Below are 26,327 nucleotides of genomic sequence, written 5' to 3'. Positions count from 1 at the left end.
GCGAAACCGGCAGCGATCGCACCGCGATGGTGTGATCGCTGCCGGCTAGCGCAGGCCCGCCCCCCCCGTTTCGGCCCCCCGCCCCTCATCTTCTAAAGTATCGCAGGCCTGAGATACTTTAGAAAATGAGGCCCATAGACTGTTTCTATTGTGTATTGGTTATTGGAAAAACTACAAAAATTAAATGTTAAAAACCAGAATGAGCAGGGGGAAGCACAGTAATTGTTGCATTAGGCAGCAGAAAACCTAGCACAGGCCCTGAGTCTAGTTTAAACATCTGTCAATGTATGATCTGAATCTCTCACGTAGGATTCTTTCTCCTCTGACAGATAGATATAGGCCTTCCCTGTTCTATAGCAGTTTATTCTATATATAGCCATAGCTCCCAATATATTTAAAACCCTCCTCTTTATTTCCAGGTTTTGAGCCATTTATTGGAGTTGGCAATAATACATAGCCTTTCCCCACTCTAACCATGAACATCTATCTCAGAAAAATGCTATAGCCTTTGACAGATACCAAACATTTAAATTCTTCAGCTCTGCTGAACTACATTGACTCCATTTCTAGCCAGATCATTGGTCCTCAAGAGGACTGTGATATCAACCGCAGAGTCCCACCTTTCTGCTCCTATAATACTAAGAATCTGGTTTGCATTCCTACTTGAGGGCCTCAAACCAGTCAGATTTTCAGGGTATCCATAATTCATCAGATATATTTTCTTACATTTGGGCTAAGAATCAAGTAAATGTAAATATTTTGGATATCCAATAAATAGACCAGGCTGTAGTCCCTGAAGGACCATATTAAATATCTCAAGCCTATTGTCTTATTTGGGAACAAAATTATCATCATTTATGCTGTGTGATCCAAAGCAAAGTAGCACAACAAATTAAAGTATTGTTTAATATGGCTTGCATTACTTATTTACTAAAGTTCATTTCTTTCAAACTAATTGACACAAATAGGCTGTCACTAGCAGTATGCAAACTGGGTTAGTATTATTTATGAAAGGACTGAGCGGCAGTAGCCACAGAGGCATTCACGGAGCGGGATGCCAGTGGCCAGTGGCCAGTGGTTTGGTTCCACCTTCACGGAGCGGAAGGATGGAGGGCTGCCATCTCCCAATGAAAAAAAGAAAAAAGAAAAAACAAAAAAAACCCAAAACAAAACAGGGATGGGTTCATGGGCTATAGGTATTACCAATTATTAGGCTTATTCAATTACCAAGTATTAGGCTTTTCAATATTTGATGATAGTTAATGTGACTTTCAAGGCATACTTCACTTTCAATACATATCCAGCATAGCTCCCTGCTTCAACGGCAGGGGAGAAGAAATCTAATACTTCACGCATATCCAGCACTGCTCTCTGCTTCAACGGCAGAGAGCTATGCTGCCGCTTACCCAACTAATCAAACTTAATATTTCACTTGGAAGCAGCTCCATCACTGCTCTCTACATTAATAGTGGGGGTGAAAGGGAAATAGAACCTAAGGTTACTAAGAGCCAAGAGAAACAGATAAGTATGAGAAAAAAGAAGTGTGAGGCTTGCTGGGCAGACTGGATGGACCGATTGGTCTTCTTCTGCCGTCATTTCTATGTTTCTATGTGCCAGTGAGCATTGTTAAGTTTTTAATTGTGATTCTTGCTGAATCACTGTCAAGAAATGTTTGGTATGAATATAGAGCATCTACCTTATAAATGGCCTGTGACCGACGGCCCGCAAATGCGCAGTAGAGACCAGCTCTACCGCGCATGTGCGGGCGAGCACGTCGCTCTGAGGCAGCTTCAGAAAGAAAAAAAAATGGCGGCGTCCAGTGGCAGCAGCGGCGGTACCGGCAGCGGGCGGCGACGGCGGTAGCGGCGACGGCGGTAGCGAGCGGCGGCGGTGGCGACGGCGGTAGCGGGCGGCGACGGCGGTAGCGGGCGGTAGCGAGGGAGGGAGAAGAGAGAGAGAGGGAGGGACGGACTGAGTGGGAGGGAGGGACGGAGAGAGAGAGTGGGAGGGAGTGACTGAGTGAGAGGGAGGGAATGAGTGAGGGGGAGGGATTGAGTGAGGGGGAGGGACTGAGTGAGAGGGAGGGAGTGGGACTGAGTGAGAGGGAGAGGGGGGACTGAGGGAGGGAGTGGGACTGGGAGAGAGAGGGAGGGAGTGGGACTGAGGGAGAGTGAGGGGGGACTGAGTGAGTGAGAGGGGGGGGGGAGGGAGTGACTGAGTGGGAGGGAGGGATTGAGTGAGGGGGAGGGACTGAGGGAGGGAGTGGGACTGAGGGAGAGGACGGAGGGAGTGGGGACTGAGTGAGAGTGAGTGGGACTGAGTGAGTGAGAGGGAGGGAGAGAGGGGGGAGGGAGTGAGTGAGACTGAGTGGGAGGGGAGGGACTGAGTGATAGGAGAGGGAGGGTGGGGAGGAGTGGGTGAGGGAGGGGGTGGTGAAGAGTGAGGGGAGAGAGAAAGAGGGGGAGGTGAGAGACAGAGGGATGTAGCCCGTTTTAACGGGCTTAACGGCTTGTATTTTATAAGATAAGCTATATCATATTGACATACCTTTGCTTTAGGATTGCAAATTTCTTTTCCCAGGTTCTATTATTTAGCTCTAGCTGATATCTCAGACTAAAATTCAGAAAAAAAAAAAGATTTTTAAGAATTCAAAATATTTTGTAGATTATAGCATGAAAAAATCTCTTAATTTTAATTACCTATTGATTAATATCTTTGCTTCCTCTTCGCTCTTCTGATGTTTCCTGATTTCAGCATTCTCCAATGGTTTTTCTGATTTTAAAAGGTCCTAAAAATAACCAATATATATAAAATAAGTACATATTGTAGCTAAAGTTATAGATTATGGATCCCAAGTTTTTTTTCTTGGTAGCAAATGTCTGCTGTGGGCTGGAAGTTACTGACAGTATTACAAAGGTCATACCCTCATAAGGAGGAAGGGATGGAGATGTTTGCAGTGCTCTGACAGACCCTCTTCCTCTTCCCCTCCCACTGGTTGATTCATAAAGTGATATCCTCTATGGCTATGAAAATAATCAATTGTCCACTTGTCTTAATTTGTGTGAGAGCACTGACATGGCAGCTGACACTAAAGGCATAGCTAACATTTTTGCACAGCAATTGTATAAGAAAAATTGTATAAGAAAAATAATCAGTATAATACCTCATCCTCTGCAGCCAACTTCTGCAGATGCTCCTGTTTTTCAAGTAATATTTCCTTGTCTTTTTTCGATTTGGCAGCACATTCTTTTTGGAAAAGGGTCTGAAAATTAAAAGTTGTATGGTATATTGTTAAACAAGTACACCTGGAAACTAATGCTCTTATGCTACTGCTATAATTGAGGAACAGATTTGAGCTTCTATCCAGTTAATCAGATTATTACTTTAGCAAAATTGCTTACCTTGTAATAGGTGTTATCCCAGGACAGCAGGATGTAGTCCTCACATATGGGTGACGTCACTGACGGAGCCCTATCCCGGAAAACTTTCTGTCATAGTTTCTAGAAACTTTTGACTGGCATCCTGAGGCTACTGAGCATGCCCAGCATGCCATGATATTCTCTGCCACAGGTGCCTCCCTTCAGTCTCGTTTGTAGCAATTAGCGTTAGCCAAAAATAAAATAATAAAACGTATCGGACCCAACTCCGCGGGGTGGCGGGTGGGTTTCGTGAGGACTACATCCTGCTGTCCTGGGATAACACCTATTACAAGGTAAGCAATTTTGCTTTATCCCAGGACAAGCAGGATGCTAGTCCTCACAAATGGGTGATTACGAAGCTATAGGCTGAGTCATCTTTATATTGGACCACCAGCTTACAACTTGTGCAACAGATACAACAACTGTGTACTGTTGGGAAAAATGAGGCAGCCTGAAATCACGAAAAGTTGGATATGGAAGGAGTTGGATCATGCTGGAAACAAGTTCTTTAAGATAGATTGTCCATAGGCTGAATCTTGTTGTCCTTCCTTGTCGAGACAGTAGTGAGCCGCAAATGTGTGTAGAGAACTCCATGTTGCAGCTTTACATATGTCAGCTATTGGCACTGAACAATAGTGTGCTACTGAAGTTGACATTGCTCTTACTGAGTGAGCCTTTACTTGCCCCTGGAGAGGAAGGCCTGCTTTTTCATAACAAAATTGTATACAATCTGCAAGCATATTAGATAGAGTTTGCTTGCCCACTGCTTTTCCAGGTTTGTTTGGATCAAAAGAAACAAAAAGCTGGGTGGATTTCCTATGGGCCGTAGTGCGATCTAAATAGTAAGTGAGCGCACGTTTACAGTCCAAGGTGTGTAAAGCTCTCTCCCCTTGGTGAGAGTGCGGTTTTGGGAAGAAAGTAGGCAATATGATGGATTGATTCAAGTGGAATTCCGTAACTACCTTAGGAAGAAATTTTGGGTGTGTACGGAGTACCACTCGATTACGTAGGAATTTTGTGTAGGGTGAGTATGTAACAAGTGCTTGTAACTCGCTAACCCTTCTCGCCAATGTGGTGGCTATTAAGAAAATAGTCTTCCAAGTGAGAAATTTAACATCACAGGAATCCATGGGTTCAAATGGAGAATGCATGAGCCTTGTTAAGACTACATTTAGGTCCCATTCTGTGACTGGTGGTCGGTATGGGGGTTTTAGTTGAATTAAACCTCTCATAAATCTACTAACGAGGGGTTGCACTGATATTGGTGCATCCGTGACGGTGTTGTGATAAGCTGAGATTGCACTTAAATATACTCTTACAGATGAGATCTATAGACCAGAGTCTGAGAGGTGCCATAGGTAGTCTAATAAAGATGATATAGTGCAGGAAAAAGGGTCAACACTGTTTTGTGTGCACCACGTGGTAAACCGTTTCCATTTAGCATGATAGTTCTTTCATGTGGAGGGTTTTCGTGAAGCTACAAGCACTTGAGAGACATTAGTTGAAAGATTGAGGGATAGGGACTGAAGGTTGGGATGACGCAACATGCCCTGATCCTGAGTTATGAGAGTGGGTGCTGTGCCCAGGCGAATTGGATCTCTGATCGAGAGGTCTAGAAGTATGGGAAACCATACTTGCAGAGGCCAATTCGGGGCTATGAGTATCATGGACCCTCTGTCCTGTTGTAGCTTCACTAGAGTTTTTGTTATTAGTGGTTATTAGTGGTATCGGGGGATACACATATAGAAGGCCTGAATTCCAGCGGCGAGCAAAGGCGTCCCTGGGTAAGCGGTTTCTCTGCTTAAACAGGGAGCAATAAGTGTCCACTTTGTAATTCAGTTGTGATGCAAAGAGGTCTACTGTTGGTTGGCCCCAACGCTGAAAGATCTTGGTTGCAACTACTGGATCCAGAGACCACTCGTGAGGTTGGAATTGACGACTGAGGCGATCCGCCACTACATTGTGAATGCCTGCTAGATAAGTGGCCCGTAGAAGCATTGAGTGTGCTAGGGCCCAGTCCCAAATCTGTGCTGCTTCTTGACAAAGGAGATACGAGCCCCTACCTCCCTGTTTGTTGATGTACCCCATGGCTACTGTGTTGTCTGTTTGTATCAGAACAGTCTTGTAGGAAAGGCAGTCCTTGAATGCATGCAGTGCATAACGTATAGCTCGAAGCTCTAGGAAATTTATCTGAAATGTAGCTTCGAGTTTTGTCCAAGTACCTTGAGTCTGCAGGTGGCCAATGTGTGCTCCCCACCCTAAGGTGGATGCATCTGTAGTTAATGTCACTTGCGTAATTGGTTTTTGGAAAGGTAGGCCTTTGAGCAAGTTGTCCGTGTTTGTCCACCATAGGAGCGAAGACTGTAGTTGCTGAGTTACTTGAACTGGATAAGACAGTGGTTGAATGGCTTGTATCAATTGGTTTCTGAGTGTCCATTGAGTGAGTCGCATGGCTAATCTGGCCATAGGAGTGACGTGAACTATGGAGGCCATGTGACCCAAAAGAGTGGGAGACATTGATGAGCTGTTATTTACTTGTGTGCGCGGAGAGAGCCTGCTAACAAGGCGAGTGTCTGTGCATGGTCTTTTGGAAGGAAAGCTTTTGCTGTTATGGTGTTTAATTCTGCTCTGATGAATTGTAACAGGTGAGATGGTATGAAGTGGGATTTCTGGTAGTTGATGAGGAATCCCAATGAATGGAGTAGAGTTATTGTGAGCTTGAGAGAGTTGAGAGCTCCTTGTTTTGTTTGGCTCCTGATGAGCCAATCGTCCAGGTAAGGAAAAACGTGTACGCCTTCCTTGTGCAAGTGGGCAGCTGCCACTGCTAGGCACTTTGTGAATACTCGAGGTGCTGAGGCAAGGGCGAATGGTAGCACCCTGTATTGGAAATGTTGACTTCCTACAAGGAATCGCAGATACTTGCGATGAGGAGGATATATTGGAATGTGAGCGTAAGCATCTTGAAGATCCAGAGAACAGAGCCAATCTCCTTTTTGAAGTAGAGGTAGCATGGTGCCCAATGATACCATCCTGAATTTTTCTTTTTTCAGGAATTTGTTGAGATTCCTGAGGTCCAATATGGGACGTAGGCCTCCTGTTTTCTTTGGAATGAGGAAATAACGGGAGTAGAATCCTCTGCCCTGCTGAGGCCGGGGAACTGGTTCCACGGCCTTGGCCCTCAGAAGGGTGGATAATTCTGTTTGTAAAAGTGTGGACTGTTTTTGTACTGTCCAAGACAAGGTGGGTGGAGAATCGTTTGGTACAGTGAGGAAGTCCAGGTGGTACCCTTGAGATGTTATGGAGAGTACCCATTGGTCTGTGGTGATGTATGACCAATTGTGTTGGAAAAACGTGATCCGAACTCCTACTGGAAATTTGGGGTCGGATTGGTAAACAGGCTGCTGTTCTCTGGTGTCGTTTCAAAACCCCGAAGTTGACCCTGTTTGCAGAGGGGTTGAGTTCTAGGCGGTCTTGGTTGCCTGGTCTGTGTTCTTTGAGGTGGCCTAGATGATTGTCTTCGGGCAGGAGGTGGGTAGTACCGCCTCAGCCTGTAGTATGGCCGTTTAGTTTCTTTCCTTGGGAGCCTTCTGGATGATGCTTGTGACTCCTGAGGCGCAGAGGAGAGCTGTCTTAGTGTTTCTGAATGCTCTTTCAGCTAGGAAACTGCCTCCTTTACTTTGTCATCGAAAAGATTGTCCCCTACACAAGGGAGGTCAGCCAGTTTTTCTTGGACTTCTAGTCTCAGATCAGAGACCTTGAGCCAGGCCCATCGACGCGCACTTATACCGGTGGCAGACATTCTGGTTGCAGTCTCAAAACTGTCATACGCTGCACGAACTTCGTGCTTGCCAGCTTCCAAACCTTTGTGTATTATGGATGTAAAAGACTCCTGGACTTGCTGAGGGAGAGTTTCAGAGAGCTCTTGAATCTGCTTCCATAAGTTACGCTGATATTGCATCATATATTAGGGATGTGAATCGTTTTTCAACGATTAAAATTATCGTCCGATAATGTTTATATCGTCTTAAATCGTTATAGAACACGATACAATAGAAATTCTAACGATTTATCGTTAAAAATCGTTAAATCGTGTTAGTGCGCACTAACTCCCCGTTAGTGCGCACTAACTCCCCGTTAGTGCGCACTAACTCGATTTAGTGCGCACTAACTGAAAATGATACAAATAAACACTTTCCAGGTCACTGAAGGTCAGTTAGGAATGAATATGTGTTCCTATTGGCTGGCTGCCCTCTTATCTATTGATGTTACCAAGGTTACCACTGAGGTGATGGTTGGGGGGATGGGAAATGGAACTGGAAACTAACGAACACCAACAGAAAATGAAACAAAGTGTTCACACTTCCCAGGTCAGTAAAGGTCACTTAGGAATGAATATGTATGTATGTATTCCTATTGGCTGGCTGTGCTCTTATCTATTGATGTTACCAATATGGTTGGGGGGATGTGAAATGGAAACAGTTGGAAGCTTGACAAAAAAAGTAATGTAATGATCAGCACTCACGTGACTAGAACTTGTTTGTTTATTATTTTTGTTAGCAGGCACCTGAAATGCTAGTGCATGTTGAATTTGCCAATCACTGTGCATTTTAGAAAGGTGGTCCTGGCTGGAACTGTACACAGTTCAAATATATGTAATTGATTACTTGGTAAGTGTATTTTTTAAGTAGCCACACTGGCACCAGTATGTTTACTTTTCCTCCTACTTAACTCACTAGCTCAGCTTTGTAAGAAGGGCTTCTCTGCTTGTGTGTTGTTTTTGTTTGGTGTGAGGAGAGCAGAAACATCAGATCTTTATTCAATCTACTACAGTCATCTCTTACAGTGCCCTATCCCTATTAATACCAGGAGTGTTGTGATCTTCCTGCACACAGTGCCCTAACCCTGATACCAGTCTGAGACAGCTCCCTCCCTGCATTACTAGTGAGAGGCTGGCTTCACAGACAGGGGGGAGCTGCCTGACCCTCACTCCTGACTTCCCCCATGTCCCAGCTAGTGAATGGTGTGTGGGTGAGGGGGGGGGGGGAGGATGGTGAAGTCTGAGACAGCTCCCTCCCTGCATTACTAGTGAGAGGCTGGCTTCACAGACAGGGGGGAGCTGCCTGACCCTCACTCCTGACTTCCCCCATGTCCCAGCTAGTGAATGGTGTGTGGGTGAGGGGGGGGGGGGTGGATGGTGAAGTCTGAGACAGCTCCCTCCCTGCATTACTAGTGAGAGGCTGGCTTCACAGACAGGGGGGAGCTGCCTGACCCTCACTCCTGACTTCCCCCATGTCCCAGCTAGTGAATGGTGTGTGGGTGAGGGGGGGGGGGAGGATGGTGAAGTCTGAGACAGATCCCTCCCTGCATTACTAGTGAGAGGCTGGCTTCACAGACAGGGGGGAGCTGCCTGACCCTCACTCCTGACTTCCCCCATGTCCCAGCTAGTGAATGGTGTGTGGGTGAGGGGGGGGGGAGGATGGTGAAGTCTGAGACAGCTCCCTCCCTGCATTACTAGTGAGAGGCTGGCTTCACAGACAGGGGGGAGCTGCCTGACCCTCACTCCTGACTTCCCCCATGTCCCAGCTAGTGAATGGTGTGTGGGTGAGGGGGGGGGGGAGGATGGTGAAGTCTGAGACAGCTCCCTCCCTGCATTACTAGTGAGAGGCTGGCTTCACAGACAGGGGGGAGCTGCCTGACCCTCACTCCTGACTTCCCCCATGTCCCAGCTAGTGAATGGTGTGTGGGTGAGGGGGGGGGGGTGGCTGGTGAAGTCTGAGACAGCTCCCTCCCTGCATTACTAGTGAGAGGCTGGCTTCACAGACAGGGGGGAGCTGCCTGACCCTCACTCCTGACTTCCCCCATGTCCCAGCTAGTGAATGGTGTGTGGGTGAGGGGGGGGGGGGGGGGGAGGATGGTGAAGTCTGAGACAGCTCCCTCCCTGCATTACTAGTGAGAGGCTGGCTTCACAGACAGGGGGGAGCTGCCTGACCCTCACTCCTGACTTCCCCCATATCCCAGCTAGTGAATGGTGTGTGGGTGAGGGGGGGGGGGGGAGGATGGTGAAGTCTGAGACAGCTCCCTCCCTGCATTACTAGTGAGAGGCTGGCTTCACAGACAGGGGGGAGCTGCCTGACCCTCACTCCTGACTTCCCCCATGTCCCAGCTAGTGAATGGTGTGTGGGTGAGGGGGGGGGGGAGGATGGTGAAGTCTGAGACAGCTCCCTCCCTGCATTACTAGTGAGAGGCTGGCTTCACAGACAGGGGGAGCTGCCTGACCCTCACTCCTGACTTCCCCCATGTCCCAGCTAGTGAATGGTGTGTGGGTGAGGGGGGGGGGGGGAGGATGGTGAAGTCTGAGACAGCTCCCTCCCTGCATTACACTAGTGAGAGGCTGGCTTCACAGACAGGGGGGAGCTGCCTGACCCTCACTCCTGACTTCCCCCATGTCCCAGCTAGTGAATGGTGTGTGGGTGAGGGGGGGGGGGGTGGATGGTGAAGTCTGAGACAGCTCCCTCCCTGCATTACTAGTGAGAGGCTGGCTTCACAGACAGGGGGGAGCTGCCTGACCCTCACTCCTGACTTCCCCCATGTCCCAGCTAGTGAATGGTGTGTGGGTGAGGGGGGGGGGGAGGATGGTGAAGTCTGAGACAGCTCCCTCCCTGCATTACTAGTGAGAGGCTGGCTTCACAGACAGGGGGGAGCTGCCTGACCCTCACTCCTGACTTCCCCCATGTCCCAGCTAGTGAATGGTGTGTGGGTGAGGGGGGGGGGGGGAGGATGGTGAAGTCTGAGACAGCTCCCTCCCTGCATTACTAGTGAGAGGCTGGCTTCACAGACAGGGGGGAGCTGCCTGACCCTCACTCCTGACTTCCCCCATGTCCCAGCTAGTGAATGGTGTGTGGGTGAGGGGGGGGGGGGAGGATGGTGAAGTCTGAGACAGCTCCCTCCCTGCATTACTAGTGAGAGGCTGGCTTCACAGACAGGGGGGAGCTGCCTGACCCTCACTCCTGACTTCCCCCATGTCCCAGCTAGTGAATGGTGTGTGGGTGAGGGGGGGGGGGAGGATGGTGAAGTCTGAGACAGCTCCCTCCCTGCATTACTAGTGAGAGGCTGGCTTCACAGACAGGGGGGATCTGCCTGACCCTCACTCCTGACTTCCCCCATGTCCCAGCTAGTGAATGGTGTGTGGGTGAGGGGGGGGGGGGAGGATGGTGAAGTCTGAGACAGCTCCCTCCCTGCATTACTAGTGAGAGGCTGGCTTCACAGACAGGGGGGAGCTGCCTGACCCTCACTCCTGACTTCCCCCATGTCCCAGCTAGTGAATGGTGTGTGGGTGAGGGGGGGGGGAGGATGGTGAAGTCTGAGACAGCTCCCTCCCTGCATTACTAGTGAGAGGCTGGCTTCACAGACAGGGGGGAGCTGCCTGACCCTCACTCCTGACTTCCCCCATGTCCCAGCTAGTGAATGGTGTGTGGGTGAGGGGGGGGGGGGGAGGATGGTGAAGTCTGAGACAGCTCCCTCCCTGCATTACTAGTGAGAGGCTGGCTTCACAGACAGGGGGGAGCTGCCTGACCCTCACTCCTGACTTCCCCCATGTCCCAGCTAGTGAATGGTGTGTGGGTAAGGGGGGGGGGGGGGAGGATGGTGAAGTCTGAGACAGCTCCCTCCCTGCATTACTAGTGAGAGGCTGGCTTCACAGACAGGGGGGAGCTGCCTGACCCTCACTCCTCCGGGGTATTGTGATCTTCCTGCACACAGTGCCCTATCCCTGATACCAGGGGTGTTGTGATCTTCCTGCATGCAGTGCCCTATCCCTATTAATACCAGGAGTGTTGTGATCTTCCTGCATGCAGTGCCTATCCCTGATACCGGGATGTGTGCAAGAAGATCACAACACCCCCGGTATCAGGAATAGGGCACTGTGTGCAGGAAGATCACAACACCCCCAGTATCAGGAATAGGGCACTGTGTGCAGGAAGATCACAACACCCCTGGTATTAGGGATAGGGCACTGTGTGCAGGAAGATCACAACACTCCTGGTATTAATAGGGATAGGGCACTGTGTGCAGGAAGATCACAATACCCCTGGTATCAGGGTTAGGGCACAAGTTCTAGTCACATTGACTGATCACATTACTTGTTTTGTCAAGCTACCAACTGTTTCCATTTCCCATCCCCCATATACTGTCAGTAGGAAACTTGGTAACATGAATAAATAAGAGGGCAGCCAATAGGAATACATATTCATTCCTAAACTGACCTTAACTGACCTGAAAAGTGTCAAATTGTATCATTTTCAGTTAGTGCGCACTAACTCCCAGTTAGTGCGCACTAACTCCGAGTTAGTGTGCACTAACTCGAGTTAGTGCGCACTAATCGGAAAAAACGATTTTTAACGATTTTTTAACTAAAAAATCGTGCCTAAGACGATTTTCTTGCCCTGCCACACGATTTCTATCGTTAAGACGATATGGAAAACGATTCACATCCCTATCATATATAACTGGTAGGACGCAATTCTAGAGACAAGCATGGAACCCTGAAACATTTTCCTACCTATGTTCTCCAAGAATCTATTATCCTTGCCTGGTGGATTAGAGGAATGTGGCTTTATTCATTTGGATTTCTTTTGAGCTGACTCAACTACCACTGATTGATGAGGTAATTGAGACTTTTGGAAGCCTGGGATGTTTTGGACTAGATATATTGCATCAGTCCTTTTATTTACTGGTGGTATGGTGCAGGGATGTTCCCATAGCCTGTGCTACAGATCAACAAGGACTTCGTGAATTGGAATTGCTAACACCTCTTTAGGTGGGTCCACAAACTGCAACACTTCCAGGGTCTTTTGTCTGGTGTCTTCCTTAGACTCCAGTTGAAATGGGATGGTGTCAGCCATATCTTTAATAAAATTTGAAAAAGAAAGTTCTTCTGGAGGGGATTTTCTTCTTTTCTCTGGAGGAGAGGGTTCCAAGAGGACTTCCTCTGAAGAGATATCCGTATTGGGATCATCCCAAGTATCCGGTGTATGTGATCATGGAGGTGTAGATGGCATGAGTACCGTGGGCATCAACGGCATCAATGGTTTTTCCATGGGTTTCGTTGGAAACAGTGGAGAAAACACTGGACGTGGTCAAGGAATTCCTGATGGGCCTGGTTATGGTTCAGGCATCTGAATTTCCTTTGGTATATCCTCTTCCCTCGGTGTTGGCATTGGTAACTCTGGAGTTTTTAATCTGGAGAGCACCGATGAGAGTATCCAACTTTGTTAGAAACGGTACAAAACAGGATACATCCAGTATCGGTATTGGTGGAACCGACGATGGAGTCAGTACTGGCATTGGTATGGGTACCGGCGATGGAAGTGGAACCAGTACCGGCGATGGTTATGGCCTCGATGGCGGAGTCGGTGTTGGCATCGGAGGCATATGGAGGAGCGCATCTCTGACTGCCTGGCGGATGTAACTGTCCAGTTCCATCCACATAGCTGGTGAAATCAGAGCAGCTATGGGGGGAGGCAGCGAAGGCGATACCGATACCTCCGCAGGGCCCTGTGGAGGTACGGTTCCCGGCACCGATATCGGTGGGGATCGCCTTGGGGTGGAAGGCCTCGGTGAAGCGTCCTCTCTGCGAGGTTTCTTAGGCGCTGATTCTGGATCCGTCGTTGGAACTCCGGTTATCGGATCGCTCTCAGGATCATGAGGCCTCCGATGCCGATGCTTTTGTTTGTGCTCGATGCCTTTCTCGATGACCAACGTGGATTTTATTGACAACTTTGAAGGGGGTGGTGACGGCCGATCCCCCGCTTCGTCCAGTCTTCATTTCTTGAGGACGACTTTCCGAATCGCTCCAGCCGGAGACGACTGCATGGATGTTGATGTTGAAGGCATTAATTGGAGATGGAACAAATGTTCCATTTTCTCCATCCGTAACTTTCTGCCTTTTGGCGTCATCTTGGCGCATTTTGGGCATGTCGAGACATCGTGTCCTTCGCCGAGGCAGAGTACACACTCTAAGTGTGGGTCCATAATGGACATGGTGCGGCAACAAATAGGGCATTTTTTGAACCCTGAAGCCATTTTAAGAGTCGGACAGCTGTCGACAACCTTCTGGCACTATTATACGGTTGCAGATCCGACGGAAACATTTTTTAGACTTACCACGGTGGTAAAAAAGGGAGACTTACCGCGATGGTAAAAAAGGGAGACATACCGCGATGGTAAAAAAGGGAGAAATCACCTCACAGGACTCCTAGAACTGCGAGGCTAACAGCTTCATGGAAAAAAGAAGACTGAAGGGAGACCCCTGTGGCAGAGAATATCATGGCATGCTGGGCATGCTCAGTAGCCTCAGGATGCCAGTCAAAAGTTTCTAGAAACTTTGACAGAAAGTTTCCGGAATAGGGCTCCGTCAGTGACGTCACCCATATGTGAGGACTAGCATCCTGCTTGTCCTGGGATAAATTGTGGTTTCTTCTACAGTATCAGATGCCATTTATTTTAGTGGTTCTGCATCACATTTAGTTTACTATGTATACATGAAGTATTTCTTGGGCTGAATTTTCAAAAGGATTTATGCGCATAAAATCCAGTTTTTTGAGTGTAAACGGGCTTTTAAAAAATTGCCAGGGGAGCTGTGTGTGTAAAAGTACATGCAGAAGTGTACTAGAAATAGATGTTCTGGGGTGGAGTTGGGGCAGGAAAAACATTTCCATGTATACTTTTGATTTTCAAAAGTCTGTACATAAATCTACACTCACACATTTACACCTTTTCCTGAGCAAGTGTGAATGTGTGTGTGTATGCCAGGCAGGATTTCACGTACACCTGCTAATTTTCAAAGTGGATTTATGCGCATATGTCCACTTTGAAAATTTGGGCCAAAGTATATGCAGATTTTGACCAGATGCAGGGTGTTATAAAATTACCCTTCTTGGGCCCTGTATTGGCTAGGGACAGTCTTGTAAAAGTCATCTTGATGGATCGCATGAACGGTTAATTTAGTTCCTTATGAGAGAGAAATACTGTCATATATTTATGATTTGTTTATAATGAGTTACATGCAGTTTTGTGTTCACTGAGAAATATGCTGTGTTACAGTGCTTGCTTCCAAGCTCCCCCCCCCCCCGCCCCCCCCATTGCCCTTTTCTCCCTTAGTATGATCAGAAATTAGTTAATGGAAAAAGAGGATATTAGAGAGAGAAAGTATAACTTAGACTCCATATTGTGGACAAGGTCAGCATGTAGCTTGTTGGAAAGTACTGAATATTTTTGCCAGAAAAGATAACACAGACTGCCTAAAGAAATTTCAGGCTTCTGGGCTACTAGGTAGTGTCTCCCCCCCCCCCCCCCCCCCCCCGCTCTCCTTTCATATTCCACAGCTTTTCTCTCCTCCATTCTCCCTTTACTGGAAGTAACCAGGAGCACCTTAGAACATAAGAACATAAGATATGCCACACTGGGTCAAATCAAGTGTCCATCAAGCCCAGTATCCTGTTTCCAACAGTGGCCAATCCAAGTCACAAGTACCTGGCAAGTACCCAAACATTAGATAAATCTCAAGTTACTATTGCTTATTAATTACCGTAATAGTAGTTTATGGATTTTTCCTCTAGGAACTTATCCAAACCTTTTTTAAACCCAGTTACACTAACTGCTGTAACCACTTACTCTGGCAATGAATTCCAGAGCTTAACTATGCACTGAGTGAAAAAGAATTTTCTTCAATTTGTTTTAAATGAGCAACTTGCTAACTTCATGGAATGCTCTCTGGTCCTTCTATTATCTGAGAGAGTAAATAACTGATTTACATTAACTTGTTCAAGTCCTTTCATGATTTTGTAGACTTCTATCATATCCCCCCTCAGTCATCTCTTCTCTACAGATGCGCAAAATGGCGGCGCAAAATGGCGCCGGCCGTAGACAACACAATTCGACTGCAGGAGGTCGTTCCGGACCCCCGCTGGACTTTTGGCAAGTCTTGTGGGGGTCAGGAGGCCCCCCAAGCTGGACTTTTGGCCCCCCCAAGCTGGCCAAAAGTCCCTGGGGGTCCAGCGGGGGTCCAGCCAGCGCCATTTCTACAAGCACCGGAGGTCTGAGAGTAAATGATCACACCGGGACCCTTCCTCTGGACCCCAGGTAATTTAAGGCATTTTGGGGGGGTTCGGGAGGGTGGGGGATTTATTTTAAAGGGTCGGGTGGGTTTTAGGGTTGTTTTAGTGTGCCGGTTTTCCCGCCCTCCCCCTTCCCCTCCCCCTTCCCCCGATTTACGATTTTTTGACGATAAATCGGGGGAATTGTTATTGTATCGCAGCTCTAATGATTTTTGACGATTTAAAATATATCGGACGATATTTTAAATCGTCAAAAAACGATTCACATCCCTAGCTGGTTCTTTTCTGTCTCTGTGCCTGCCTCGAACCCCGTCTGGACTTGGATTTGATTTGTCTGCTGCCTGCCTCATCCCCTGCCTGGACTTGGATTTGAATTGTCTGCTGCCTGTCTCGACCCCTGCTTGGACTTGGATTTGGTTTGTCTGCTGCCTGCCTCGAAACCTGCCTGGACTTGGATTTGGTTTCTCTATTGTCCACCTTGAATCCTTGCTGGAACGTGGATTGGACTGGGTGCTGAGCCCTGAAGCTTCTCTACAGTTTCCGTTCAGTCTCCAGCTTGAGATAAGACTGTTACTCTATTCCTTTGGATCCACACAATCGTAAAAGAGACCATCTTGGGATAAGTTGTTCTTTTACGTATTTGATATTGCTATTTCTTTGGGGAGAATCTGTTTTAACTCTGGGAGGCGAAGTTGATTGACAGTTCACTGCCACTAATAATATTAAATCAAAGAGGAGGGAGGGAACATTGCCAAAGGGTAAGCACGGATTGGTTTTACTTTGGGAAGTAGAGTTGATTGACGGTTCATTTCTACCAATAATACTTAATTGAAGAGGAGGGAGGGAATGTTTTCAAAGTAAGGCGTTTGTATATATAGGTATCCCACATGTATAGCATTTTTTGAGAAGCGAAAAACTATGTCAGCTGAGATGGAAGTAAGTAATATAGCTGAAAATCTAAATGATTGACACAATTTGTAGATTTAAACCATCGGGTTTCTTTTGGATTATCATTCAGATAAAGCATTTTAAAGAATCTTTTAAAGAATACATTGGAGCTACGGGGCAGGTAGATATGAGTTTTGTGTATATTAATCTCAAGTGAGGTGGTGCTTTCTTTGCTAATAGACTCTTAATTGTATATATATTTTTTTTCTATGTAGAAATGTTGAAAGAGTGTTCCATGATAGCATTTTCATTGAGAAGTATTCCAGAAAATCAGGGAATATACCGCTTGTTATATATATAATAACACGAATAATAGTGGTAAGTGGAAACAAGCACCTCTAGATTTTTCAAGTGGTCTATAAGTTGTTCTGTTAATGATTGAGTACTTACTTTTTACAGCTGTTGTCAGTCATTGATTCATGCAAGACAGCATTTTTTTATATATCTACTTGTAACAATATTTCCAACAGAGTACAGGAGAATATGATAGAGGCAGGAATGTATGTGGAGTCGCCATATGATTATGTAAGTTTTGAGTACCTGTTTGAGTATTTTATAAGTTAATATATAATTTCTTCTTTTTTATGGATTTACAGTTTTTTGAAATAAGAAATTGACAACTAAGGAATTTTTGGATTTGAATGTATAATGCGTTTTCTAACGGGCCAATACAGTAAAAGTCGCGGGAAAGCGGGCGAGCGCCTGCTCTCCCGGCACACACACAGGCCACTCTCCTGTGCGCCATGATATTAAGTCAGAGGGTGCACAGAAAAGCAGTTTTTACTAGAGATGTGAATCATGTCCTCGATCGTCTTAACGATCGATTTCGGCTGGGAGGGGGAGGGAATCGTATTGTTGCCGTTTGGGTGTGTAAACTATCGTGAAAAATTGTTAAAATCGTGAGCCGGCACACTAAACCCCCCTAAAACCCACCCCGACACTTTAAATTAAATCCCCCACCCTCCCGAACCCCCCCAAATGCTTTAAATTACCTGGGGATCCGGCGGTGGTCCAGAATGGCGGCGGTCCGGAACGGTCCCCTCAATAGAATCGTGTTGTCTTCAGCTGGCGCCATTTTTCAAAATGGCCACCGCAAAATGGCGGCGGCCATAGACAAAAACGATTCGACGGAGGAGGTCGTTCCGGACCCCCGCTGGACTTTTGGCAAGTCTTGTGGGGGTCAGGAGGCCCCCCCAAGCTGGCCAAAAGTTTCCTGGGAGTCCAGCGGGGTTCCGGGAGCGATTTCTTGCCGCAAATCGTTTTCGTACGGAAAATGGCGCCGGCAGGAGATCGACTGCAGGAGGTCGTTCAGCGGGGGTTCCGGACCGCCGCTGAACGACCTCCTGCAGTCGATCTCCTGCCGGCGCCATTTTCCGTACGAAAACGATTCGCGGCAAGAAATCGCTCCCGGAACCCCGCTGGACTCCCAGGAAACTTTTGGCCAGCTTGGGGGGGCCTCCTGACCCCCACAAGACTTGCCAAAAGTCCAGCGGGGGTCCGGAACGACCTCCTCCATCGAATCGTTTTTGTCTATGGCCGCCGCCATTTTGCGGCGGCCATTTTGAAAAATGGCGCCGGCTGAAGACAACACGATTCTATTGAGGGGGCCGTTCCGGACCGCCGCCGTTCTGGACCACCGCCGGATCCCCAGGTAATTTAAAGCATTGGGGGGGGGGGGGTTCGGGAGGGTGGGGGATTTAATTTAAAGGGTCGGGGGTGGGTTTTAGGGGGTTTTAGTGTGCCGGTTTTCCTGCCCTCCCCCTTCCCCCGATTTACGATTTTTTAACGATAAATCGGGGGAATTGGTATTGTATCGTGGCCCTAACGATTTTTTGACGATTTAAAATATATCGGACGATATTTTAAATCGTCAAAAAACGATTCACATCCCTAGTTTTTACTGCTTTTCTGTGCACTTTCCCGGTGCCCGGAGAAATTAACACCTACCTTTGGGTAAACGCTAATTTCTGAAAGTAAAGTGTGTGGCTTAGCTGCACATTTTGCTTTCTGAATTGCAGGGGAATACCTAATAGGGCCATCAATAAGCATTTGCATGTTGCAGGCGCTATTAGGTTCGGTGGGGTTGGATGTGTGTTTTCGACCCCTTACTGAATAAGGGGTAACGCTAGCACGTCGAAAACGCGCGTCCAATCGCGGGTTAACTGTGCGCTCCACCGGAGCGCACTGTACTGTTTTGGCCTGTAAGTGATGAGTATAAGTAAAACCATTGTTGTATAAGTGTTTTAAGGGTTGAGTTTATTCCCTGAAGAAGACGGCATATGGTCATTGAAACTAGAGTCCTAGTTGGGATGTGGTTGATTTAAAATATAATTTGTTGTATGTAACAATGTTTGAGTAAAAATTGTTTGTAATAAAAATTTGGAATATTCTTTTATATATGGTTGGGGCATCTTATTATATTTGATTGTCACATTAAGAACATAAGAACATGCCATACTGGGTCAGACCAAGGGTCCATCAAGCCCAGCATCCTGTTTATGCCAGTTAAGGCAGTTATGCCTGTTATGCCTGTTATGGCCAGTCCAGGCCATAAGAACTTGGCAAGTACCCAAAAACTAAGTCTAGTCCATGTTACCATTGCTAGTAATAGCAGTGGCTATTTTCTAAGTCAACTTAATTAATAGCAGGTAATGGACTTCTCCTCCAAGAACTTATCCAATCCTTTTTTAAACACAGCTATATTAATTGCACTAACCACATCTTCTGGCAACAAATTCCAGAGTTTAATTGTGCGTTGAGTAAAAAAGAACTTTCTCCGATTAGTTTTAAATGTGCCACATGTTAACTTCATGGAGTGCCCTCTAGTCTTTCTATTATCCGAAAGAGTAAATAACCGATTCACATCTACCCGTTCTAGATTCTCATGATTTTAAACACCTCTATCATATCCCCCCTCAGCCGTCTCTTCTCCAAGCTGAAAAGTCCTAACCTCTTTAGTCTTTCCTCATAGGGGAGCTGTTCCATTCCCCTTATCATTTTGGTAGCCCTTCTCTGTACCTTCTCCATCGCAATTATATCTTTTTTGAGATGCGGCGATCAGAATTGTACACAGTATTCAAGGTGCGGTCTCACCATGGAGCGATACAGAGGCATTATGACATTTTCCGTTTTATTCACCATTCCCTTTCTAATAATTCCCAACATTCTGTTTGCTTTTTTGACTGCTGCAGCACACTGAACCGACGATTTCAATGTGTTATCCACTATGACGCCTAGATCTCTTTCTTGGGTTGTAGCACCTAATATGAAATCTAACATTGTGTAACTATAGCATGGGTTATTTTTCCATATATGCATCACTTTGCACTTATCCACATTAAATTTCATCTGCCATTTGAATGCCCAATTTTCCAGTCTCACAAGATCTTCCTGCAATTTATCACAATCTGCTTGTGATTTAATTACTCTGAACAATTTTGTATCATCTGCAAATTTGATTATCACTCGTCGTATTTCTTTCCAGATCATTTATAAATATATTGAAAAGTAAGGGTCCTAATACAGATCCCTGAGGCACTCCACTGCCTACTCCCTTCCTCTGAGAAAATTGTCTGTTTAATCCTACTCTCTGTTTCCTGTCTTTTAGCCAGTTTGCAATCCATGAAAGGACATCGCCACCTATCCCATGACTTTTTACTTTTCCTAGAAGCCTCTCATGAGGAACTTTGTCAAACGCCTTCTGAAAATCCAAGTATACTACATCTACTGGTTCACCTTTATCCACATGTTTATTAACTCCTTCAAAAAAGTGAAGCAGATTTGTGAGGCAAGACTTGCCTTGGGTAAAGTCATGCTGACTTTGTTCCATTAAACCATGTCTTTCTATATGTTCTGTGATTTTGATGTTTAGAACACTTTCCACTATTTTTCCTGGCACTGAAGTCAGGCTAATCTGTCTGTAGTTTCCTGGATCGCCCCTGGAGCCCTTTTTAAATATTGGGGTTACATTTGTTATCCTCCAGTCTTCAGGTACAATGGATGATTTTAATGATAGGTTACAAATTTTTACTAATAGGTCTGAAATTTCATTTTTTAGTTCCTTCAGAACTCTGGGGTGTATACCATCCGGTCCAGGTGATTTACTACTCTTCAGTTTGTCAATCAGGTCTACCACATCTTCTAGGTTCACCGTGATTTGATTCAGTCCATCTGAATCATTACCCATGAAACCTTCTCCAGTACGGATACCTCCCCAACATCTTCTTCAGTAAACACCGAAGCAAAGAAATCATTTAATCTTTCCGCGATGGCCTTATTGTCTCTAAGTGCCCCTTTAACCCTTCGATCATCTAACGGTCCAACTGACTCCCTCATAGGCTTTCAGCTTCGGATATATTTTAAAAAGTTTTTACTGTGAGTTTTTGCCTCTACGGCCAAATTTTTTTCAAATTCTCCCTTGCCTGTCTTATCAATGTCTTACATTTAACTTGCCAACGTTTATGCATTATCCTATTTTCTTCTGTTGGATCCTTCTTCCAATTTTTGAATGAAGATCTTTTAGCTAAAATAGCCTCTTTCACCTCCCCCCTTAACCATGCCGGCAATCGTTTTGCCTTCTTTCCATCTTTCTTAATGTGTGGAATACATCTGGACTGTGCTTCCAGAATAGTATTTTGCAACAATGACCATGCCTTTTGCACACTTTTTACTTTTGTAGCTGCTCCTTTCAGTTTTTTTCTAACAATTTTTCTCATTTTATCAAAGTTTCCGTATTGACAGTTTAGAATGAGAGCAGTGGATTTGCATACTGTTCCTCTTCCAGTCATTAAATCAAATTTGATCATATTATGTTCACTATTGCCAAGTGGTCCCACCACCGTTACCTCTCTCACCAAATCCTGTGCTCCACTGAGAATTAGATCAAAAATTGCTCCCTCTCTCGTCGGTTCCTGAACCAATTGCTCCATAAAGCTATCATTTATTCCATCCAGGAACGTTCTCTCTCTAGCGTGTCCCAATGATACATTTACCCAGTCAATATTGGGGTAATTGAAGTCTAGACACAAGAGTGCAGAGAGAAGTTAGTCCAAACCACAAGGGAATTCAAAAAGCTCTAAGGAGCATCAAGTTTTTATTCATTTTTCAAGCGGCAACTCCACTGACTTGCAATCACACCACAGTTTAGACCGTGTCCCCCGACACGGTCCCGTGTTTCGCCAAGGGCTGCATTGGGGGGGAGCAACAAAGTTATCAAAGGCACTGTGAATAAACATACAAAGGTTAGGACATAGAGCTGCAATATGCCGACACATTAATTCTATTACGATTTCATCACATACCTGAATGCAGAACAGTTTCAAATTTGGCAGGGAGCGCGTCCATCTTGACTGCAGACAGGTATTTAAACCTACCGGAGTGAGCGCGAAACTCAGGTTGACAGGTCACATGGTCAAAAGGGGCCAATCACAGTGGCCCCCGTTCCTGAGGCGCAACTAGCAGTGCAAACAGCAAGTCATCTCTGGTGACCCCACACTCTTTATGTGAACAGATGCCATTCGAGTTCCCGGTTAAGCCCTTTCGGAGCTACCGTGTCAAGGCGGAAAATCCACCTCTGCTCAATTCTACACAGCTGCTCATTATAGTTTCCACCGCGAGAAGAGCAGGGGACAACCTCGATAATGGAAAAGACTAAGTTAGAAAGAGAGTGTGACTGTTGAGCCCAATGTGTTACTAGGGGTTCATTTTCACGAGAGTTACGTATATTTGAGCAATGCTCAATAATGCGTGTTTTTATCATTCTACTGGTTTTTCCTACATAAATTAAGGGGCAAGGGCAAATAATAGTATAAATCACCCCCCTTGAAGTACAGTCCGAGGAAGCCCGAAGTGGAAAAACCTCTTGTGTGATCGGATGTATAAAAGATGTACAGGTTACAGTGTGTTGACACATGATACAACGCCCACAGGGCTGGTGTCCAATTGAGGATGGAGAAGCCCCCAGTTCCGACTGTAAGTCCGCATGAATCAATCTATCACGGAGGTTACGGCCCCTGCGATAGGTAAACCTTAGTGGACCTTGAAAGAGACGATTCAGAGAGAGGGACTGCCAGTGTCTATTCGTAGTTGCGCCTCAGGAACGGGGGCCACTGTGATTGGCCCCTTTTGACCATGTGACCTGTCAACCTGAGTTTCGCGCTCACTCCGGTAGGTTTAAATACCTGTCTGCAGTCAAGATGGACGCACTCCCTGCCAAATTTGAAACTGTTCTGCATTCAGGTATGTGATGAAATCGTAATAGAATTAATGTGTCGGCATATTGCAGCTCTATGTCCTAACCTTTGTATGTTTATTCACAGTGCCTTTGATAACTTTGTTGCTCCCCCCGATGCAGCCCTTGGCGAAACACGGGACCGTGTCGGGGGACGCGGTCTAAACTGTGGTGTGATTGCAAGTCAGTGGAGTTGCCACTTGAAAAATGAATAAAAACTTGATGCTCCTTAGAGCTTTTTGAATTCCCTTGTGGTTTGGACTAACTTCTCTCTGCACTCTTGTGTCTGGATATTATTGAAGTGCAGTATTTCTGCTCTGTGGTGTTTTTGGGTCCGGTAATTGAAGTCTCCCATTATTACCGCACTACCAATTTGGTTGGCTTCCCTAATTTCTCTTAGTATTTCACTGTCCGTCTCACCATCCTGACCAGGTGGATGGTAGTATACTGCTATCACTATAGTCTTCCCCGACACACAAGGGATTTCTACCCATAAAGATTCAATTTTGCATTTAGTCTCATGCAGGATGTTTATCCTGTTGGACTCTATGCCATCCCGGACATAAAGCGCCACACCTCCTCCCGGGTGCTCCTCTCTGTCATTGTGATATAATTTGTACCCCGGTATAGCACTGTCCCATTGGTTGTCCTCCTTCCACCATGTCTCTGAGATGCCAATTAAGTCTATGTCATCATTCACTGGTATACATTCTAATTCTCCCATCTTACTTCTTTGACTTCTGGCATTAGCATACAAACTTTTCAAAGTTTGTTTTTTGTTTGTATTTTCATTCTGCTTTTTAATTGATATGGATAAGTTAGAATTTTTTAGCTCAGGTGAGTTTTTAGTTACAGGCACTTGGACTACTTTTCTTATTACTGGAACCTCTCTGACGGGATGCCCTAATTCTAATGCATCATTAGTATCCTTTGAAGATACCTCTCTCCGAGCCATGCGCTGCTGAGCGACTGTGGGCTTTCCCCTTTGTTCTAGTTTAAATGCTGCTCTATCTCCTTTTTAAAGGTTAGCACCAGCAGTCTGGTTCCACCCTGGTTAAGGTGGAGCCCATCCCTTCGGAATAGACTACCCCTTCCCCAAAAGGTTCCCCAGTTCCTAACAAAATACAAACAGTCTAACTTCAGTTAGTCAGCCAGAGTGACTCACTGCTCTCTTGATTAACAAATGTTGGTACCTATTCAAACCAAATCACACTACCTCAACACCTTTCCAAGGTGAGTAACTGAGCTGAACTTTTCGACCTTTTTACTTAGGTATACACTGCTCCTAGCTTATTTCTAGCTTCTGGCTACTATTTTTTTGGGGGGGGGGGGGGGGGTTGTGGGTTTTTTTTAAAATACAAACACTCAGTTCTGCTTACTAGCTGCCTTACAGATTTTTAAAAATAAACACACTACCTACTGCCTTATTGACTGACTATTTAAAAATACAAACAGTCTAATAGTGGACAAGAGGTAGTTTTTGTCCCAGCTGCAGGCCTGCGCAGCCGGCGCTGAAGCCCGTCGGGGCAAAGTGCAATTAAAATTAGCAGCACTCACCTCCGGGGTTCCAGCTCCGGCCATGCAGCTCGTCCCAGCGCTCCTCCCCCAACGAAGCAGCCTATCAGGGATAGGCTCGAAATCACGTCAGCAGACAAGGTAAGCAGGGGATTTAAATCCCAGCCGCTCCTCCGTCCACCATTCTCGCCGCGACTGCCGCAACCGCGCCACACGACCCGGACCCCAGCTGCAGGCCTGCGCAGCCGGCGCTGAAGCCCGTCGGGGCAAAGCCTAATTAAAATTAGCAGCACTCGCCTCTGGGGCTCCAGCTCCGGCCACGCGGCTCGTCCTGGTGCTCCTTCCGCAACGAAGCAGCCTATCAGGGATAGGCTCGAAATCATGTCAGCAGACGAGGTAAGCGGGGGATTTAAATCCCAACCGCTCCCCTTGGCATCGCGCGCCGAAGGAGGGCGCACAAAGGGGCTGGCCCCTTTGTCACGCCGAAGGAGAGCGACAAAGGGGCCAGCCCCTTTGTGCGCCCCTTCGTGCAGCCCCGCCGAGCAGCCCCTATCCACTCATCTCACACAGTGCTCCAACAGCGCAATCTCCTCCCCTACCTCGGGTCCAACTGTAGACTGACTCCTATCTGGAAGCTACCGTCACCCCCTCTCATCACCTACCCATCATCTACTCCACGTCTCAACTGGAGATTCCCCTCATCTTAAAAAAAAATGCGAACCTCCATCATCCCAACTATCAAATACCACCTGAAAACAGGAAAAACCAGGCCACAATATTCGACACTCCCTCCACCCGACAACAGAGACTTATACCAATTTTGATTTCGCCAGTCACACAGCTTTTGGGTCTCTCACTCTTCACACTATCTCTTTTCAATGCCCAATCGCTCACCAAAAAATCACACATCCTCAATGACTACCTCGTTGAAGTAAGTCCAGACATCTGTGCCATCACAGAAACATGGCTAAAACCCACGGACATAGTCATCACAAACGAACTCCCCACCAATCTTTACGACATCTTATCCATACCCAGACTAAAGAAAAGAGGTGGTGGTCTTTTATTTGCGGCCAAAAAAGGATTAGCCCTCACCTTGCATCTTTCTAACTCCACCAACAAAATTGAAGTGGCTCTTTTCAAATCACCTCACCTCCAAATCTGCCTCATCTACGCTGCGCCAGGAATCTTGGAATCTAACCCCTCTCCCATTATCGAACTTATTTCCAACCACATCAACGCAAACAAACCAGCTATCATTCTAGGAGATTTTAATCTACATGTAGATGCCTCCCCACAGTTTAACAACTGCGAAACGCTACTATCTTCACTTAGTTACCTCGGCTTCTCACAAATAGTTACCGGTCCCACACACTCAGCAGGCCACATCCTTGACCTTATATTCATCAATGACGGCCTCTCAATCTCATCCACGCCCAACAGCACTCCATTCCCATGGTCGGACCACCGAATCATCTCTACATCTATGAAGATCAAAGAACACCCTCACGTATCCTTCCCCAAAACTACTATACAATTTAGAAAACCCTGCTCCTCCGACCACCTCAACCACCACCTTTTAAAGGAATTAACTACCCTCAACCTCTCAGATGCTGACACAGCCATCACTTCATGGACCAACATCACCAGCAAAGTTGCTGATCAAGTCTGCCCTACCTCTACCAAAGTCATTTCCCCCGCCTCCCAGAACAGAAAACCATGGTACACCCCAGACCTAAAGGCCCTCAAACAAGATCTAAGGAGAAAAGAAAACACTTGGCGAAAAAATCCATCCTCCTCCACACTAGCTGCCTACAAATCCCTTCTTAACGCTTACAGAATCACCATCCTCAAAATGAAGTAAGACTTCTTTGCAAAGAAGATTCACCATTTCATCTACGACACCAAAGCTCTCTTCGCATATGTCTCGGCACTCTCTAAAGCAGCTCCCCCTACCATCCCAGATGACCTTGCACTCAACAAAGCCACGGAACTTGCACAATTCTTCGAGGAAAAAATCATCAACCTAACCGCCACGTTGCACACCCACCATGGAATGCCTACTCACGCCCTCCCTTCTTTACCAAAACTGAACTCCATGAT

At 46.5% G+C, this 26,327-nt stretch overlaps 1 protein-coding gene across 1 annotated transcript in view; it reads right to left on the bottom strand.

Moving 5' to 3' along the window:
* LOC115083234 (uncharacterized protein C10orf67, mitochondrial-like) overlaps window positions 1-26,327 on the bottom strand; it is a 325,694-nt gene that overhangs the window by 10,686 nt on the left and 288,681 nt on the right. The window contains exons 7-9 of the mRNA XM_029587042.1: window positions 3,164-3,262; window positions 2,700-2,788; window positions 2,548-2,613 (exon numbers count right to left, since the gene is read on the bottom strand). Of these exons, the coding sequence (XP_029442902.1) occupies window positions 2,548-2,613; window positions 2,700-2,788; window positions 3,164-3,262 (254 nt within the window). The remainder of the gene's footprint in view (window positions 1-2,547; window positions 2,614-2,699; window positions 2,789-3,163; window positions 3,263-26,327) is intronic.

The sequence above is a fragment of the Rhinatrema bivittatum genome, chromosome 2 (genome assembly GCF_901001135.1).
Source record: "Rhinatrema bivittatum chromosome 2, aRhiBiv1.1, whole genome shotgun sequence".
NCBI lineage: Eukaryota > Metazoa > Chordata > Amphibia > Gymnophiona > Rhinatrematidae > Rhinatrema > Rhinatrema bivittatum.
Note: the sequence above shows the minus strand (reverse complement) of the source record. Positions and strands in the feature narration are given on the sequence as shown.